This window comes from Triturus cristatus, chromosome 8, assembly GCF_964204655.1.
Source record: "Triturus cristatus chromosome 8, aTriCri1.1, whole genome shotgun sequence".
NCBI classification, from domain to species: Eukaryota; Metazoa; Chordata; class Amphibia; order Caudata; family Salamandridae; genus Triturus; species Triturus cristatus.
Genome location: NC_140591.1, coordinates 165,234,701 through 165,255,472, shown reverse-complemented (window position 1 = coordinate 165,255,472; position 20,772 = coordinate 165,234,701). Strand labels below are relative to the sequence as shown.

At 46.1% G+C, this 20,772-nt stretch overlaps 1 protein-coding gene across 1 annotated transcript in view; it reads left to right on the top strand.

Annotated features, from left to right (window-relative positions):
• Window positions 1-13,479: 13,479 nt before the first annotated feature.
• PCP4 (Purkinje cell protein 4) overlaps window positions 13,480-20,772 on the top strand; it is a 205,804-nt gene continuing 198,511 nt past the window's right edge. The window contains exon 1 of the mRNA XM_085624040.1: window positions 13,480-13,608. Within this exon, the coding sequence (XP_085480166.1) occupies window positions 13,600-13,608 (9 nt within the window). The 5' untranslated portion in view covers window positions 13,480-13,599. The remainder of the gene's footprint in view (window positions 13,609-20,772) is intronic.

Below are 20,772 nucleotides of genomic sequence, written 5' to 3'. Positions count from 1 at the left end.
GCACTGTGTGTGCGTGCTCTGTGCAGCCTGAGATCTTCAGGAGGATCGGTCTGTGATCGGGGGTACCTGGAGTCCAAGCAAGGATCAGCGACACGGTGTGCGTGTGCTTTGTGCAGCCTGAACCTCTTTGTGAGCATTGTCCAGTGATAGTGTGCACCAGAAGCCAAGTGAGTCTTAACGCCGTTGTGTGCGTGTGCGTTGTGCACCGAGAGACTTTCGTGAGGATTGGTCTTGTCATCGTGTGCACCGGAATCCAAGTGAGTCTCAACACCATTGTGTGCGGGTGCGTTGGGCACTGTGAGACCTTCGTGAGGATTTGCTGTGTTATTGAGTGCACCGGAGTAAAGTGAGTCTTAGCGACGCTGTGCGGGTGATCTTCGTGCAGCTGGAGACTCGTGTCTGGAGTGCCCAGTGATCGTGCACCCGGAGTGAAGGAAGATCTAGCGACGCTGTGTGCGTGTGCTTTGTGCAGCCTGAGATCTTCAGGAGGATCCGTCTGTGATCGGGGGTACCTGGAGTCCAAGCAAGGATCTGCAACACGGTGTGCATGTGCTTTGTGCAGCCTGAACCCCTTTGTGAGGATTGTCCAGTGATAGTGTGCACCAGAAGCCAAGTGAGTCTCAACGCCGTTGTCTGCGGGTGCATTGTGCACCGTGAGACTTTTGTGAGGATTGGTCTTGTCATCGTGTGCACCGGAATCCAAGTGAGTCTCAACACCATTGTGTGCGGGTGCGTTGGGCACTGTGAGACCTTCGTGAGGATTTGCTGTGTTATCGAGTGCACTGGAGTAAAGTGAGTCTTAGCGATGCTGTGCGGGTGATCTTCGTGCAGCCGGAGACTCGTGTCTGGAGTGCCCAGTGATCGTGCACCCGGAGTGAAGGAAGATTCAGCGACGCTGTGTGCGTGTGCTTTGTGGCAGCCTGAGATCTTCGTAAGTGAAGTGGCCCGGACCGGCAGTCCCAGAGGAGCTGAGTTGCCGGCCCGAGCCGCCGTTGCCATTTCACAAAGCTGTATTGGAGGCCCAGCCACTGACGGAGGAGAGGAGAGTGAGTTCGCTCCCCCCAGGTAATGTGTGTCGACTCCTGGGGCGGGGCGCAGGCTCTGAGGGAGATGCTCTCGCCCTCTCTCTCGTGTTGGCAGCGCGAGTCTCTGCTTCGGCTCGTGTTGCGGCCCGTATCACCAAAGGATTGGTGGTACAGGGGCCGGAGTGCAAAGCTGCACTTTGGGATTACATCGTACAGAGTGAGAGGCAACTGTGGGAGGCGGAGAGTCCGCCTAAGGCCCGGTGATCGGGGCCTGAGTGTATTACACATTATTCAATTTCTGAAGAACGGAGTACCTGACTGTCGTATTACACATTGCATCATTTCTGTATAACAAACTACCTGATTGTCTTCAGGTTCAAGACTGCTTTGATTTGACTGTATGAAATTTCGTCAGCTCACGCAATTTCTTTATGACTGCTTTTACACCTTCACCAGCAAGATTCTTAAGGTTCATGTTATCTGCTTCTTTAGTCACATCTATGAAATCATCAAATGTCTCTTTCCAGGTAGTCCGTCTGTCACTAATATTCAGGTTTTTGGTCATATCGAATGGCGGTGGTGGTTTTGAGAAGGCGGCGGCATTGTAACCATTGGTGGAACTTATTGATGTTGAGAGTATAGTTCTCTCCGATGCTGCTTGGTGATCTTGTTTATGCAAACCATCTCTGAGGCCTTGTGACAAGCTAGCCTCTGGATCATCTTCCATAATGACAGGAAACAGGACCCCTTTTTTGGTCGCCATTGGAGAAGCAAACTGTCAAGATTCCAATCTCCGCTCTTGCTTTCTGCACTTCGGAAACCTGTGGAATTGCTCTGAGGCCCACTCAACAGCATTGATGGGGGCCAACTCAGAGAAGGGCGACTCCCCAAGCACAGCCTTGCTTTTCTGGGGGTCACTCCCTTCAACAATGTGACACGATGACTCTTTTTACTCAATACTGGTAAGCAAATGATCGTTTCTTGTATCTCTTTGCCTTTAGGCATCTCTTTGTGCTGTCTGACACCTGGTTGATCTCTGCCTCACTGCGCTTCTGTTCGCTGTCTAATCACTGCTTATGATGTATGGCTTTGAGTTGCATAGTAGTGCAGAACCTCTCTTTGTGGTTTTCCCAGCAGGTTCTCAGCCACCGATTGTGGAAATGTGCTTTTTAATGAGCACACCGGTGCAGGGGTCACCCTTCTTCGTTCACGACTCCGTAGAGCAACAAAATAGAGAGTGGCACTGAAGCTGGAATTCAAATAACAAGGTTATTAATCACTCATGAGTGGGACTACGTCCACACAGCACTCTCAAGTGCTGCCTGAGTTAGTACATGGAATACACAGACCATGGTGATTATATACAGAGTTTGTTGCAGAGTAAGCATGTAGTTACAAATAGAAGGCACAAGCATACACAAGAATAGTTACAGCCAGACATGGGTAATCACTTAGTCAGCAAAGTGGGAGGGGGAATCGAACTGTTTACTACAGTAGAAAACAGTTGACAGTTACATCTTTAGCCAGGTGCATTCTATCAGCTACAGGCATTTTCTTAGCACATACATTGCTTTGGCTCAGTATAGAAGGAGTTAACTAAAGCTGATGACTCAAGCAGAATAGAAAGGCAAGCAACAGTGAAGACGGAAGAATTACATAGCTAACAAAATGAATGCCACAAACAAGATGGCTTCAGCTTATGCTAACGGAAATTATTTCCGATTTCCACACGATGTGTGGACTTCTCAGTAAAACTTTCATTAACCTCAAATGCTTTACACGGAACTAGGGCTGCGCTTTGACTCCACATATGCCAAATGTCGATTCCACACTTCAAGGGAGGCACACGTGGCACGCACAAGAAGTTTGATGGACCACGGTAAACTCTATGGGAGAGCACTCTCGATCTTCGGGTTACTTATCCCCTATCTTGCCACCAGTTGTAGTGTCCCCCCAAGCTCAGTCACTCACCAACAACTACACCACACACAGAGCTTAGTATAACACGTCTTTATTCTTCTGCGTGTAATCGCGAACTCAGCATTCTAAGCCTGTATTCAATTCACTACGCTCTAATGCTTATGTCACAGTACTTCCAAGTCCATCAGGAGCCTCAAGGGTTCCGTCATTACAAACTCAAACAACACTACACTTTCTAGGGGTACCCCACGTGCTGTAATGATAACACAGCTCTGACAATGAGGGGCGGGTCGCACCTGTGTGTTGTGATGTACTACCAGAATGTTAAGTTTTGAATATCATCCTACAAAACTATCTATTTCTAATATTCACTACCACAATATTGTGAAAGAAAGTATATACAGGCAAGTATAGGTGTATTATTTTTAACTTCACATCTACATACCTTGGTGATATATACATTTGAAAGATACATACATATGGTGTTAGCAATAGTAAATCTAAATGCTTAATTTCATGATATTGTGGTAGTGGATATTCTGAAGTTGATGATTTTATCTGACGATATTATTGGATTCGATATTGTGACATGGAACCAGCTGTGTCCACACCCCTTGCCTTCACAGCTGCTCCATGTGTAAACAGTCAAGCCTATGACCTGCCATTCTTTGTGCCTCGGCATACGGTTCTGATTAGCCTCTTCCTCAAGCAGAGTCTGTCCCGCAGTACTGACGCCAGCTACTGTCTAACTCCTCTTGGCTCCTGCTTCTCTGCCTGGGCAGCAATCTTGCCCACACCTTCTTGCCTCAGCCGCATTCAGCTACCTTATGTATTGAATAAAATTGTAGCATTTCTGTAGCATTTATTACCCCTATGTGGGGTGATGAAGTGCTTAGAGGAAGTTGCACCATGTGGGTGTGTGGTTGGGAAGGTGTTGTTTTTGCTTTGAGACAATTTGAGAATTGTTTTTATGTCATACATGATGACCCCTTAGGTACGGTTATTGTGTTATGAGACACATTGGCTGGTGGTGTGATGGGTGCAGGTACGTTGAAGATAGATGCACAAATTATAATAGAGACCAACTAACTTAGCCACGGCCTGTACAGAAAAAGGAGAGAAAATCAAAGACGGCCCAGTAATCCATAGGTCTGGCCCTCACCCCAAGCCATGTGTTCTGTAGAGAGAGACCAACTCTGTCTCCCCCCTACTGTGCCTGCCCCCTTGGGTGCTTCAATGCATTTTCTATTATGTTATTTATTTTTGTAATGCGCACACATACTCTGTGGAGTGTCCCGTCACGAACCTTGAGGAGTTCAGAGGGAGCAGAGTTAGATAAATCAGAATATTTTCAGATTTTTTGGGAAACAGAGGGGGTCCTGAATGCTATGAAGAGCAAGAGGCAGCGCATTCCAAGCCAGAGCAGCCTTTACAGCAAGGGAGATGCCCCCCATCCTTTGCAGCCGATAACGGGGCACCGGAGCCAGACGCTGGGCAGCAGAGCGCAGTTGTCTAGAGGGAGTATAAAATGCAAAGCGCTTCCGCAGGTAGATAGGACCTGCGGCATGCAGGGCGCGATGTGCTATAACCAGAGTTTTTAACTCAACTTGTTCGGCTACCGGCAGCCAGTGGAGAGCATGCAGATGTTGTCTCACGCTGCTTCTAATTGGGATTTTTAAGAGAAGTCTGGCTGCCGCATTCTGGACTATTTGTAATTTATTAAGCAAGTAACCTGGAAAACCAGCGTACAGAGCATCAGCGTTGTCAATACGTGATAAAATAAAGGGCGCGGGTGACTGTTTCTTTAGCCGCCCTGGGAAGAAGAGGAAAGAATTTCCTGAGAGTTTTAAGTAGCCCAAAGCAATTGCCGGCTAAATTCTTGATCTGGGTCGGGAACAAGAGATTCTACTCTAACCAGATACCCAGATTTTTTGCGGGGTGCCCTATTGAAATTGGCCTAGAGACGTCAGGCCCCCAGAGTGTTTCTCTAAACTGAGGGGGGGAGATACCATAAAGCAGGATTTCTGACTTTTCCCCACTGCATTTAAGTTTGGCGGAGGCCAGCCAGTAAAAAACTGTGGTTAAGCAATTTTTCACGGCTAAAGTAGAACACTCCTTTTTCCCCCACGTGAACAGGAGCTGAGTATCATCAGTGTACACAATTACTTTGGCCCCCAGATCCTCCGCCAATTGAACCAACGGTGTGACGTAGACGTTAAAAAGTAGGAGGCTCAATCAGGACCCCTGTGGGGCCCCTGTAGAGTGGTGAAGAAGCCGACAGGGGGAGCCAAACCTGTTGCGTCCGGCCCTCCAAAAACGACTTAAGCCATCCCCAGGCAGTACCCGATATGCCAATTTCTGCAAGTTGTGCGAGCAGCTTAGAGTGGGGAACAGTATCGAAAGCTGCCGAGAGGTCAAGCATAATCAGAGCAGCCCTACCACAGGCCTCCAAACAGTCCCGGATGGCCTCGGAAACCGTCACTAGAGCTGACCCAGTGCTGTGGGAGGCCCTGAACCCAGATTGAGCTAGGTGAAGCAGGCCTGAGCTTTTGATAAACTTGGTGAGCTGTTTATTTACCAATTTTTCACATACTTTTGCGACACTTAGCAGAAGGGAAATGGGACGATAGCTCGCTGGGTTCAAAGGGTCCAGTGTTCTTTTTTTTAATAAAGGTAAAATCTTCTGGGTTAACTGTCTCCGCTACTGCCGCCAGCAATCTGGCTGCACAGGGATCTGCCGGAGAATCTGATTTCAAGGCCTTAAGCTAAACAAGTACAACACATTTACATTTAAGGACTCTAAGTGAACTAGGGAGTTCGATGGGTTCGAAGACAGTAAGAGAATGGGAGACAAAAGTGGGCAGAGCCCCAGGGAGCAGGGATACATCAATAGCCATGCTACCAGACGAAAAGGATGCCTGTATAGCGCGGATTTTATCAATAAAAAAACTGGAGAGTTTTTTGCACCTGGCGTTAGAGGAAGGGAGCGTACTCCATTCAGCTTTACGGGCCAGAAAACTTTGAACAATAGAAAAAAATTATTCTGTGTTATTCCTGGCTAGGTCAATGCGGGCTGTGTAGTAGAGGCTTTTAGCGTGGGCTATAGCACTATAGTAGAGTTTTTTTTTTTCCTAAGCGTAAGCTATGCCAAAGGGCAGAAGTCCTTACGCCAGCCTCGCTCTAATTTCTTACACTCCTGCTTTAGTCCTTTTAATTCGGGCGAAAACCAGGGTTTTGACGGAGATTCCCTGGAGTGCTTATGGTGGAAAGTGGGGGATAAAAGGTCCATTGTTTTGGAAATCCAACTGGTAAAACTAGCCAGCCCACCTTCTAGGTCATTGGTGAGATTGTGTCTACAGGCCGCCAAGGCCTGGCTAAAATCCAGCAGGTCAATTTTGGCGAAGACAGGGTCGCAGCTGGTACGGGCCGGGGACTGAATACTATCTGCCACCCAGGAGAAGTAGGTCAAAAAGTGGTCAGACCAGGGCACCGGCATAGGGTCTTCCAGCAGGATGGAAAAGCTAGAGCAGATGGGCTCAAGGGTATGGCCCCCAAGATGCATCGGGAGACTGACCCATTGGGTAAGCTGGGCGAGGTTCAATATATCCAGGAGTTCTTGAGTATCCCCAGCATCAACCTGGTCAAGGTGTATATTCGGATCCCCAAGGATGTAATGAGCAAAGTGTAGAGCCCGTGGTACAATGACATCCTCCAGTGCTTTAAAAAAAGACTCTGCCTCGCCCGGGGGCTTATAGATCAGGCAGCCATCCAAGGAAAAGTGTGTAGATATGCACAAACTGACATACAGCGCTTCACAATCCCCCAAGGAGAGTGACTCACCCCGATAGATGATACACTTTTCTTTTCTATTATGGTCACCACCCACCTCTTCCACTTGTGCAGTCAACTCTGGAGATCCTTTAGCCATCAGGACTAGCCTTCGCAACGCTGGGATTCGAAAATTCATCCAACCATGTCTCGGTAATGAACACAATGTCAACTAATTTATCCGAGAGGAGGTCAAACACATCAAGGTAATGTTTCTTTAGTGACCAAGTGTTAATCAAGGCAGCGTGAATCCGGGACCCCTGCTTACCTATGCCAGTGGTGGTACTGGTCCGGGCAGGCTCAACAGAGCAAGATCAGCCAGAAACCGCATAGTGGGCCGGCAGTATCTGGGAATGTAGTTCCATTACCTCTGCTTAGGTGGGTACATGGACGAGGGCGGAGTATCCACAATTGCTTGCTGTTATAGCGCAACAGGCCCTCAGGGTGGTTGCTGGAATGGACAGCGAGGCTGGCGCTGGCCGCCTCCGGGACACTGATGGGCACAGACGGGCTTGCCTTAGGCGGGCCTTCCCCACGCCAGCAGCTCGTCCGCGCAGCACGCATATTTATGAGGGTGATACCACCGTAAACTAGAGTGCGCACTGCCTAAAATTGGCATCTCTCATTGTCGAGCAGGGAAACCAGGATGTAAGAACCCCTCAGCACATCCAATTTAAACAGTGGCACAATAAAATCAATTTAAAATGCCTAAAATAGTTAAGAAGTGGCTTTAAGGATTCTGAACAATAGCAGCAACATTAGTGTGTAAATATCGCTAAATAAAGTGCAAATCAGCAAACAGTGATCGGAGCAAACCCCCTCTGAGGGAGAGGGAACTAAAGATTGCCCATCCTGGGAAGGGACATAAAGAAAACCCACACTGGTCCAAAATGAAGTCAATATCCCAAGAAAAGATATGAAACCGTAAACTCACATAATCTTAGTAAAGTGAATCTCTTTGGTCATGCCTCCCACTGCTATGTTGTCTTCTGCAAAGTGCGCTAATTCTGGCAAATCATGCTGGTGCTCTCACTGCATTCCCTTCAGTCCATATTTAAGACATCATACCAGGCGTTCTATAAATGAATTCTTTTGAATTCATAGACACACCATTGTCTCAAGCTCCCAAATTTTTACTCCTGGTTGAATGACTAGAAATTAGACCTGGACAAAAAGTTCATTAGACCAGAGTATTCAGAGTAGTATCTGTAATTTTCCATTACTTTTTTGATGCGAAATTACCAAAGATTCTGTGATTATACCCGTCCACATAATTTGGAGGAATTTGAGGCAAAAATGCCAACCCAAGAGCACAGGAACAGACCGTAAGTGACTGTTAGATACTGCTTTCCCTGTTCTGTTGCATTTTGCTGTATTTTGTTTAGTACAATATCCATCTTTGATTCCGTTTTGGACGCAAGGGTGCATTTTGCATGAAGACAATAGTGCTAAAAGCAGCGTTATACTCCTTGCATAATTCCACATAATCTTGTGTATTTTGCTGTGGGTTCACATTGTTACACCGCAGCAAATTGCACATGTTACACCCACCCCTACTAGTAGAAATATATTTTAAAGTGTTAGACCTGGTATCCATGGCATGGTATCCCCTGTCTTTTTGCTTCTTCCTCCTGAATTTGTTTGACTGCGTGATGGATTTTGGTTTTGCTGGTTTAGGTACTCTGGACACTTTGCCACTGCTGATCAATGCAAAAGTGAAAGTGCTCCCTGTATAAATTGTAATTCTGATTGGTTATCCATGATTGGCATATTTGATTTACTGGTAATTCGCTCGTAAAGGGAACTGTGTTTGCCCAGGGCCTGTAAATCAAATGCTACTAGAGGGCCTGCAGCACTGATTGTGCCACCCACTGAAGTAACCTTTCAAATGTGTCTCAGACCTGCCACACAGATTTTAACTGCCATGTCGACCTGGCAAGTGCACCTACTTGCCAGGCCCTAACCTTCCCTTTTCTTACATGTAGGTCATCCCTAAGGTAGGCCCTATGTATCTCCATGGGCAGGGTGCAGTGTATGTTAACGGTAGGACATGTACTGGTGTGTTTTACGTCTCTTGATAGTGAAATACTGTGTGTGTCATTTTTCACTATTACAAGGACTAGCTCTCCAATAGGTTATCATTGGAGCTGCCTTGTAATATTTTACAAGTGTAGCTTTCAACTGGGTATAGCTAGAAATTTGAAGGTTGGTCTCTCTGAACTCAGAATTTAATAACACACATTTTAGTAAAGGTGGTTTTTAAATTGTGTTTTGAAAATGTCACTTTTAGAAAGCTGGACTGTTCCCATGAGGCACAGGGTCAAGACTGATTTGCATATAGCTGTGTCTGAACTGGGGTGGCGAAGTGAGCTAAAAAACAATGATGGATTCAACCCAGATCTGTGACTGGGGGTGAGTGTCTGAAAAGTTTCAGTGCTCCGTCCATCATCTCCTTCTGTTTGCTTTGTTCGCCCTAAGTTGGCAGGGTATGCCCAGACATGGGTCCCTTGCTCACTTTGCCACTGGATTCAAGCTGGCCTGGCTGATTAGGGCTGTTAGCCCGGAACCGGTCCCAGGATGCTTGTTTCTGGTTCAGGGAAGACATGGCTTGGCAGTTTGGGCTGGACTGTTCCCATGAGGCACAGGGTCTAGACTGATTTACATATAGCTGTGTCTGAACTTGGGTGGCGAAGTGAGCTAGTGAGCTAAATAACGATGATGGATTCAACCCAGATCTGTGACTGGGGGTGACTGTCTGAAAAGTTTCAGCACTACGTCCATCATCTCCTTGTGTCTGCTTTGCATTTAGGAGCACACTGTCACTAATATATATAAAGCACGATGTGGTAGCCACTGTCTGGGCATACCCTGCCAACTTAGGGCACACAAAGCAGACACAAGAAGATGATGGACGGAGCGCTGAAACTTTTCAGACAGTCACCCCCAGTCACAGATCTGGGTTGAATCCATCATCGTTATTTAGCTCACTTCGCCGCCACAGTTCAGACCCAGCTATATGCAAATCAATCTTGACCCTGTGCCTCATGGGAAAAGTCCAGTCCAAACTGCCAAGCCAGGTCTTCCCTGAACCGGATCCAAGCATTCGGGGACCGTTTTCGGGGTAACACCCCTCATCAGTTAGGCTAGCTTGAATCCAGTGGCAAAGTGAGTACAGACCCATGTTTGGGCATACCCTGCCAACTTAGGGCGAACAAAGCAGAGACAAGGAGATGAGGGATGTAGTGCTTTATATATATTAGTGACAGTGTGCTCCTAAATGCAAAAGCAGACACAAGGAGATGATGGACAAAGTGCTGAAACTTTTCGGACACTCACCCCCAGTCACAGATCTGGGTTGAATCCATCATCGTTCTTTAGCTCACTAGCTCACTTCGCCACCTCAGTTCAGACCCAGCTATATGCAAATCAGTCTTGACCCTGTGCCTCATGGGAACAGTCCAGTCCGAACTGCCAAGTCAGGTCTTCCCTGAACCGGAAACAAACATCCTGGGACTGGCTTCGGGGTAACACCCCTCATCAGCCAGGCTAGCTTGAATCCAGTGGCAAAGTGAGCAAGGGACCCACGTATAGGCATGTAGTAATGAACTGTCCTCACGTTAGGATTGCACCCTGGTCAGAAACATAAGGAAGAGAAGAAGTACGAAAAACATCAAGTTTACTTGGGAATCGCGTGGACATTTAAAGCGCATCAAAGTTACAACGGTCAAAGGACATTGGACATTTAACACCAAACATCGTATTGGTTCATTTTTACTTTTATTTTTATTCGGTTGGGAGTAGGCATGGATTACTCGTATTTATTTTGTACTTTTAGTCAACTTCCAGTGGCAGAGTCAGCCACAGCAATCACGTGGGATGTTTGAACAGGAGAACGTTCTAATAGGCTTCACCTGAGTGGATATAAGTAGTTTCTTTCAGATAATCTAATGCAGGATACAACTTGGGAGGGAGAGCTAAACACACAGTCACGCTGCTGGTCACGGCGCCGAACATTTGAGAGTATCATTACACACGGACAGTAGGGTGAGTGGGTTGTGCATTTTTGGGATTATAAGAGGGAGACACTAAATCTTCTTGCATGAGTTTTAATTAAGGAGGGATGCTTTTGTTATCAGTGAGCACGCACAGTGCTTAATTTGAAAAAAAAATAAGTGCCAGGGCCTTCATCAGGAGGCCACCACAGATTGCAACACCCATTGCCCCTGCCAGCATGGTGAACAACAATATGTCCACAACTACTAGCCATCACATTCCTATAAATGTGATAATTCAGAACATTCTAGTCCCCCAAAGCTATAAGAATGGCTTGGGAGGCAGGTATTAGTCGTTTTTAATGTAGATTGAATTAATGAACAACTGTTGTTCTGCTCATCTCTAAATTACTCAAACAGCACCACCATGTGCCAGACTGTCATAAGTGCTGGTGCTAACAATTAAATGCCGGTGCCGAGCACCGGAAACCACGAGCACAAATTAAGCACTGCGCACGCAACAGAGTAGCTTGTTAATGGGGATATTGAAGAATGGGTCTTTTGTTTTAGAATAAATAAAAATGTGCAAGACATTGTACTGCGAGGTATCACTTGAGGTTAAGCCATGTATTGGTGTATTTACTTGCATGTGCATATTTAGGATCTTTTGTTGTCAACTGATGGACTTTATTTATTTATGTTTTAGACCCCTGACGAATAGCCCGAAATACATTGGGTAAACACATGCACGGTTTCCAAGGAAGTATAGTGAATTCTGACGTGCTACGGTATAAGGCCTGGATTGGCATTTCTGTAGAAATACAAGTGTGGAAAGCCTATTGTTGTATTAACATGGAATACATTTGTATACAGACACGGATTACTATGGATTAAATGGATTACAATTTGGTTTTGAATCGTTTATTTTTTTGAATTTTTGCAATCACATTGCTTCCAGAGCTGTAGCGGCTTGATACTGGGGGGTAACCACCTTCCAGTTTGGCGAGTGTATTTGTCGTAAGTGCTACCGGGACAGAGCACGATTCAAGCCAGCACGCTAAATCATTGCCACTGAGCAGCAGTATAATAAGGAGATTAAAAAAGGAGTAAAACAATGGAGTGCATCCTAGCATTCAGTGTATGTGGTAATGAACAGTGCAAGTTGGACACCATGTTTTGTGAGTGCATTGCAATGGATGTGCCTGTGCGATCACAGGATTATAATTTTCTTTTCGCGTGCAGGGTAAGTAGTCTACAGGTTTAAAGTTGTGCCTGTGTGAGTGCAGAGTACGGCATATGCCTTCTGAAGTGCAGCGTGATTGATGTATCTATGTGAGGGCAACAGTATGGTTGTGGGGTCCCTGCATTTAAGGTCTTGGTGTGCATGCACTTTACAAGGGCCAAACCTATTAGCTTTGGGGGTGCTTTTTAGGGTTACGGCTTTGACTTGCAGAAATACAGGGCAAGGAGTGAAAATACAGTAGTATGGGCGTGAGAATGGTAGTGAGTTTTATTATGGGAGATGCAGGCTGTGAAGGAGGTGGAGGAGTGGAGGGGCAGCTGACAGGCTGGGATGCCACCCTAGTGAAGGTTCTAGGGTTTCCCACTTTCAAAGAGAAAAATACTGGTCATTTATTGTTTTAAGAATCTACAAAGGGCCTGACCTGACAGTAAATAGGACTTTAAAGAAAATCAAATGTATTTATTTGTAGCATGACTTTTCTGCCTTTGTTTATTTTAATTATTCGTCAGGGATCATTAACACCGCTCTAGAACACGTGCAATAGCATTTTCTCTTTCTATTTGCTGTTTGAAGTATGTACAGATAAGGGCTAAACATGCCAGCTTTAAGCGATTTTGTTTTTTTGTACCGGTGCGACATTAAAATACCAATGGTGCGACTAGAAAACCGTCAGGTGGCAACCCTAAGGGGGTGCCCAGTTGCTTTGCTTGCAATGGGGACCATGGCAACCTAGCTACGCCGCTGCCAGCCATTGGGAATTCCGCAGTACTGCTGGCATGGCCATGTTGGGGGATGGTAATCCATGCTGGGATATGTTAATAAATATATCCAGTGGCCCGAGCACAGGCACAGCGGAAAAGGCAAGTTAAGCGCACCCCTCTGTGTTATTTCTATGCGTGGGCCATTTGAGGACACAGCAGGAACTGCGGTTTATGGGGGCTCGGAGAGGCGTGTGTAATAAAAGAATCCCCTGCGATGCAGGCTGGTCTAAAGTGAGACGCTACCTCTCCTTCCGTTGGAGTCGCCTTAAAGTCGCTCTAATAGCCCATCGGGTTAATGGCCCTGCTGCAGTGTAACGTCCCCACCCCTTAAATCACTTATCTGAGACTCGACCTGGGCGAACTGCCCGAACACTTTTCATCGTCAATAACAAGCCTGCCTTCGAGCATGGTAACAGCAACAGAGGTGTGCAGCACTGCTACGCAGCCGCGAGGCGGTGGCGGCACGCGGGGCACGAGAACAAGTCATCTCCAAAGCTTCTTTGGGATTCCCCTCACGGTGCATAAGTATGCTGGGTGCATCCTGCCTTCCAACGGAGGTCGTTCCCAGCTCTCGGTTTCTCTGCCCTGAATTCCCCTTTCGTAGTCGCCGAGGCAAGTGCAGTTTGCAGTTCCAGCGCCGGCCGCCAGGTGTCCCCCCACGCGCTCTGAGTGAGAGGGCTGGGCACAGGGTGATTCCTATTGGTTGTACACAAGACACGATGCCACAGGACGGCCCTTTTAAAGAACATCTGGGGACAGAGTGGTGACTCCGAGCATTCCTTCCTGTTCCGACGACGTGGAGACCCGGGAGCTGTCATCCAAAGGCAAACATGAGTGAGGTGAGTGATGCCGCCGTGCGCCTTGAGGGGACCGGACCGCACCTCAGTTGCTGCAGTGCTTTGAATGAGCGGTCCGAGTGCAGTGAGCTAGACCGCCGGCACTTGACAGCAGTACTCTAAAACTCTGAGACAGGTGCTATGCGGATGAGTATCCTTAATGGGGCACTCAAGCAATGATGTGACATTTGTGTAAACCCAACTAGATGTCACCAGGCAACGCAACGGCCTGGAATTCGTTGGAAAAGTGTGTCGGGAGGGGATCTGGGGTGTAGAAAACCGGAGTATTTTTATCTTTACTGGAAGTTCCACAAAAAAGTAAAATTTAGCGCCATCAATTTTGAATGCAAAGGGTACGGGCACGTTTAGGCGCATTCAAATGAAAGAGTGTATTTAGAAGTTGTTAAGACAGTTCAATGGGTTAAAGCGCCTTCTGCGGCGTTCTACATATAATGTTGAGTTTGCAGGTAGGATTATTGCAGAGGTCGAGATTACCTTACACATGCGCAATGATGATGAAATGCGCACCCTTATGAAGGATTGTAGTACTACCTGTTTCTTTCAGCGCTTCAAAATCCCACAGACTTAACATCAAGCGCTATATGTTTTTTATATTCTTCAGTTTTATATTTTGATGTTTTTCTTTCCTGACAAGTCCGTCTCAGCATGAGTCAGAGACTTGAGTACACAGTCTCTTCACTGTGGGATACCTGTCATCTCACACTTCACCTTAAATTTCGTGAAAGAGCGGGTGCTCTTATGCAGAGCAAGATACATTTCCTCGCCGTGCTTCCAATGTTTGGCAGAGAATTTTGCCGAGGGTCACACCGTGTGGTCAAATAGGAAAATGAGACTCGAATCCGAGTCTTGTGAATCTAGAGACTGGCTCAGGACCCAGAAGCTGCCCCTGATGGTCACAGCTCGTGTCTTACCCCTGGAGCTATCTAGAGGTGTGTTTCATCCCAGCCCGAGCTTCGGATTTATGTTAAAATGAATGAGACAAGCTGTTTGTAAAACACCAGAATGAGTGAATACGGTGTGATGGTGTTTGTGATGGGAAGGTGGGGCCAGGGAGAGGAGTGCATCTTGAGCTGAGGATAACGCCCCCGCAGCAGACATCCAGGATGGTGTGAGCTTCGCGGGGCTTCGTGCATCAGGTTCACAGCATTCCTGGCGATATTTTCATTGGGGTTTTATTTCTTTATGTTGTGACGGTTCTGGCAAACTTACGCCCAAGCAAGGGGGTTCCCTATCCAGATCCGCAATGGGAATTTGCCGGAAAATTTACATTAAGATGTGTTATGCGTCATGGACAATTTCAGGGTCGTCTTTACTTTGTTGTGAAAACTAAAGAGCAGACCGAAACGAAGATCTGAACCCACCTACCCCTGAATAACCAACATGGTGCCACGGCACTCGTGCACCACAATGTTTGCGCCAAAATCTGCACAGAATGTTTACACTTAGAAGGTCGGCGCAAAAAAAGCTCAGGCAAAATTCACTGCACTTGTACAAAGTTTATGCAGTCTGGCCACACAGATGAGTTTTTCGTAGTCGGGGCTGCCGTTACACGTGTGCTCACAAGCATCTTTCTGAGAGTGTATGTTTGTGTGTTTGAGAGAGAAAAACAGAGCGAGAGAAAGAGAGGGGTAGAATATGAGAGAGAAACAGAGACAGCCATGGAGACAGATAGGCTGCGGAAAGAGTGCATGAAAGAGAAAGAGCAAAAGAAGGGGAGCAGCAGAGAGAGAGAGTCGTGGAAGCTGACAGCGAAAAATGTGCGTGTGACAGAGAGAACGAGAGTGCCACGGAGGCTAAGAGTAAACGTGTGTGTGTTTGAGAGCGCAAGAGAGAGAATACAGGAGGCGAGTGATCGCTACGAAAGGCAGATAGAGCGATAGATAGAGCGATAGATAGAGCGATAGAGCGATAGAGCGATAGATAGATAGATAGATAGATAGATAGATAGATAGATAGATAGATAGATAGATAGATAGATGGATGGATGGATGGATGGATGGATGGATGGATGGATGGATGGATGGATGGATGGATGGATGGATGGATGGATGGATAGATAGATTTACAAATGGATGGATGATTGATTGATTGATAGATAGATAGATACATACATACATACATACATAGATACATAGATAGATCGATAGATCTATCGGTAGAGAGATTGATTTACAAATAGATGATAGATAGACAAATGGATGGACGTAAAATAGATAGGTAGATAGATAGATAGATAGATAGATAGATAGGCACATGGATGAAAGATAGGCAGCTAGAGTGATAGGTAGGTAGATAGATAGATAGATATATAGATAGATAAACAAATGAATGGATGGAAGATAGGTAGATAGATACATAGATTTACAAATGAATGATAGATAGATTAATAAATATATAGATAAACAAATGGATAGATAGGTAAATAGATAGATACATAGATTTACAAATGGATGATAGACACATGGATGGATGATAAATAGGTAGATAGATATGCAAATAGATGGATGATAGACAGCTAGGTAGATAGAAAGATAACTAGATGGGTAGACAAATTAATGGATGATAGATAGATAGATAGATAGATAGATAGATAGATAGATAGATAGATAGATTGATTGATCCAGGGCGGCTGGGAGAGAGTGTGTGTTTTTCAGAGATAGATGAGTGAAAGAGGGAGAGAGTGCCATGGAGGGTGACTGTTAGGGAGGCACAGAGATAATATGTGTGTGTCCAACTGATGGAGAGGTGATGAGAGAGAGTCAAAAAGGTTGCGTGGCAGCGACGGAGTGAGAGAGGAAGTGTGTGCGGTAGAGATGCCAGTGAGGAAGGGAGAGACGGTGGAGGGCTGTGTCGGGGTGTTTGTCTGGGAGACAGACAGGTGAGAAACTGCGAGAGAAGCAGCTCCACCAGCTCAGCATTGCTCACCATCTACGTTCAGGCAGAAGTCCCTTCACTTCCTGGATGAACCAAAGTGAATGTGGTGCAGGTTTGTACGGGTGCCTATGCTAGTGCACAAACTAGTGAAGCACTCCCTGGAGATACGAGCTGGCAGTCAGGCCCTTAAGCAGGGCCATTGGAATTATGCGATTTTATTGTTTCCGCATAATTATGGTTTTTCTGCATTTGCCACTTAATCCATCATCTGTTGAATAATCGGCAGAGTTTTGAGTTTGACAAAAAAAATTGTTTTTAGCTCAAATGGATCAGAATTTAATTAAAATGTAGTAACACGTGTTGCTGTACTGTGGAGATCCCTTTGCAAAGGTCCACTTTCTATTACTTATTTCTGTTTTTCCTGAACACTGCTACTAATAAAGTAATATATTTGCGCAAAAATTACAAAATAAGTAAGTAATACTCCACATAATTATCTTTTCTTGCCACATGATTTAGTGAATCCTACCACATAATCTGATCCTTCCCTGCTGCATAATTCCAGTGACCCTACCGTTAAGGCAATAACACATAAAGCGGGTGCAAATACTTGTTGCGCAATCATCAGCAGTTTCCACAGTACCCAGATGCAGCATATGTTTTTGGGCAAATGAATGAAAAATAAGGAGACTTCCATTGGTGACATTAAAATCAAGGGAGGGTGAAATATTCTGCCCCGCCAGTGGAGTTTGCAGAGTTTTGCCTCCTCCACTTGGAGCGCGGAGTTCCTGCAAAACTCCGGCAACCACCTCGTGGGGGAGTTTTTTCTCACTCGTGGTTTGCCGACGTTGAGCTGGCAAGCACGAGTGAGAATTTGCGTCCCTTTGTGCAATTTTCGAGTGCTAGAATGCCTTCCGTTGAGATTTCCAAAAGCAGGCAGTGTCGTAACAATAGCCCCCACAGCCCCTGCAGTGCGGGGGCCCCCAAGCTTTAGGGGACCCCCTCCGGCACTGTGCGTGGGCGGTGGGGCTCCTGGCTTTAATGCTCCTGGCTGAGTCCGTAGTGTGGGGGCCCCCTCCATTAACTGTGCCGGGGGGCCCCTTAAGTTTCGTTGCGCCACTGAACACAGACTTTCAATGCAGCTCGCTGTAGTTCGCATTGAGAAAGCTGCTGCTCGAGTAGAAAATCTACTCGAGCGGCAGAAAGAAACAGTGTCCTCTGGAGTGCCGCATGGTGCCGTTCACATGATTTTTACAACACGGAACAAGCTTGCGGCATTAAAAGTCAGCGCTACATGCCAACTTTCGCCTGCTCACCAAATTCCGGAGAATCTCTTGGAATTTTAAGGAAACTCTGCAGCATTCCATGGCGTGAAACTCCACGAGTTCTGAATACCCCTATTTAAAATACCACCTAAAACCAAAAGACACGAATAACAAGTTCCAGGATGCAACTGGTATTGAGAGGTGTGTATTCAATAACTGCTGAGTAAATGATCAAAAGCCCCACTGGATCTACTGTGAACCATTTGTAACCGACCAGCTGGAGTATGCACGAGAGTGCATTTTGAGCAATCACTCTTGAAGGCATCATTCACACTTACAGAGTTAGTTGGTGATGCGCACCCTTTGATTCCTTTAAAGCAGTTATGAAATAATATCAGGATCTGCTACGTCTTACATGGGATATTATGTGTCTAGCCACAAGCAAAAAGGTAGAATCCAGTTAGATGAGTCGTCCACTCTCTCTTAACTACACTTCAATATTTAAATTTGTCTCTTGTCCCAGTTACTGGATATTGGATTTTGCCCTCTCTGCAGGGTTATACCCAAATATTCTGCCTTCACCCTCCTGTGTTCTGAACCCCTTTTTGTTGGCTTTTAGGACTTTGAGGACTTTACCCCTGCTAACACTTGTGCTCTCTCCCTTACACATGGTGAAATTGGCTTACACCCAATTGGCACATTTAATTTACTTGTAAGTTCCTAGTAAAGTGGTAATACAGGTACCCAGGCCCTGTAAATTAAATGCTATTAGTGGGCATGCAGCACTTTTGTGCCACCCACTTTAGTACCCAGTCTAAACATGTCTCAGGCCTGCAGTTGCAGCTTGTGTGTGCAGTTTTAAACTGCCATTTTGACCTAGTATATAAACCCTTTTGCCAGGTCTAAACCTTTATTTTATATACATTTAAGTCACCCCAAGGGAGGGCCCTAACAGCCCATAGGGAAGAGTGTCTTCTATATTTAAAATGTTGGACATGTACTTTTAAGTTCTACATGTCCTGGTAGTGAAAAACATCTCAAATTATTTTTTTCACTAGTGCAAGGCCAACCTCTCCCATAGGATACCATTGAGTTACCTTATTACATTCAATACGTGCTAACTTTTGTTTGGTAGCAGGTAGGAATGTTATGTTTGGTGTCTGAGGAACAGAGACGAAGGTTCCTCTTTGAGAGCACTGGGGCGTTGACCCACAATATTTGTGCCCCCGCCCCCTATTTGTGCCCCTCATCCAAAGTATTACATTTAAATATTCAATAAAAAAAAATTCTGGCCGCTGCGGTCAGATGTTTTCACTCAGCCACGGGCCAGTTCAGATGTTTATTTAAGTTCCTTCCTCCCGAGGAAGGTGGGAGGGGCTTAAAAATTATTGAGAGTGAGTCACACAATCAGGTTCACCATGAGCAGTTGTACCCCCACCACAGTCACTCACTCTTAAAAGCGCCAGACTGGCAGTGCGCATATCGGGTTGAATGGCAACATTTCTGCGGCCAGCTTGACATGCGCACTAGAGGCCTCTCTAACATTTTCAATTAGTGAGCTGGGGGGAATCACAGCTGTAGCCCCACAGTCTCCTAATGAGCGCTAACATCCCCTGCTCAAGCCGTTCCTGGCACTGCTCTCTTGCTGTGCTGGTAACATAACAGCAAGAGCGGGGTGTTTGGATTGGCTCTGAGATGGGATTATTAGGCCTCACTCAGCGTGGGGGTGGTAGGTTCCCTTCAGGTCGACAGATCTCTCATGACCAATCACCATATGGCTTTATGAAGCCATGCAGTGATTGGCCCTTTCTGCCATTGCAGCGCTTGCAGTCTCTCTTGCCTCCACAGCTCCAGCAGCGCCCCATTGGAGAGTAGAGACAGTAGTTGTTGCAGAGGCTACTACAGCTACAGCACATCACAAGGAAGTGAAGAGGAGTGGTTGGAGACGAGAGAGGAGGTATTATTAATATTATTCCTCCTTCTGACCACCACCTCGTCACATCTCCGCCTCACACGTTCCAGCCCGGGCTGCCTGGCCTCCACAAGGCAGCACTTGGAGTCACACTCGGGGAAGCTGCAGGGTAAAAAAAAAGAAAGAGGCAAATAAATTGATAATAAAATTTAAGTTCGGTTTGTCAGTTGAGTAGTACATGGTTTCAAGTTAGAGTTACAATTATTTCGGGGAAAAAACATCACATGGGTGGCTCCCTATCTCGGAGTCATTGCATTGAATTATCAAGCATATTCTTTTTGTCAGCAGGCATAGGCGGAGCTCCAGGTGTCCTGCATGCTTAATGCCCCCACCGTGCAAACACGTTTATGCATTGTCGGGTGACTTGAACGTTCAATGGACTCTCGCGACCCATGGTTACTGATGGCTGTGTGACTTTTAATGGCGGGTTTTAAATCAGACAGCGCTACTTACACAACCATTTATGTCTGTGAACACTTTTACCTCCCTCTTTCTCCTCGGATTGCTGAGTGTTTACAGGGCCCATCTATCTGTCTGTAATAATGTTTATCAGATAGTTCTGGACAGAGGAAACTTCTGTTCCTGGTGTGCTACCCTGGCCAGGCCTTGCAACGGGAAGGAAAAGTGTGGGGAGGGAGGGAGGCATCACAAGGAGGGCACCATTGACACCCAGGCAGCAACTTTAACCTCAAGGCGACATCCTTGAGGTCTGTGCTTCAGCAAGTCACCCTGTGACCTTCAGCAAGTACACAACGAATGGGATCACTTATGTATGCCAATTAGCTCCATCTTATGTATCTTCTGTATGGTCACTACTGCCAGTAACATACTGTTACACATTACAACATGGCTTGCCAGTTTATTTTTATAAACTTCTGAAAATTCCAACCTCCGTGTACTAATAATATATAGAAAACATCGACGTTATTCATGTTTAACTCCTTGAAAGTGAGCCCTCTGTACCAGTGTGGTACTCTGGACACTAATGGGCCTTGTTGCAAATAAAGTTGCAGAAATCCTAATTAAAAAGAGTAT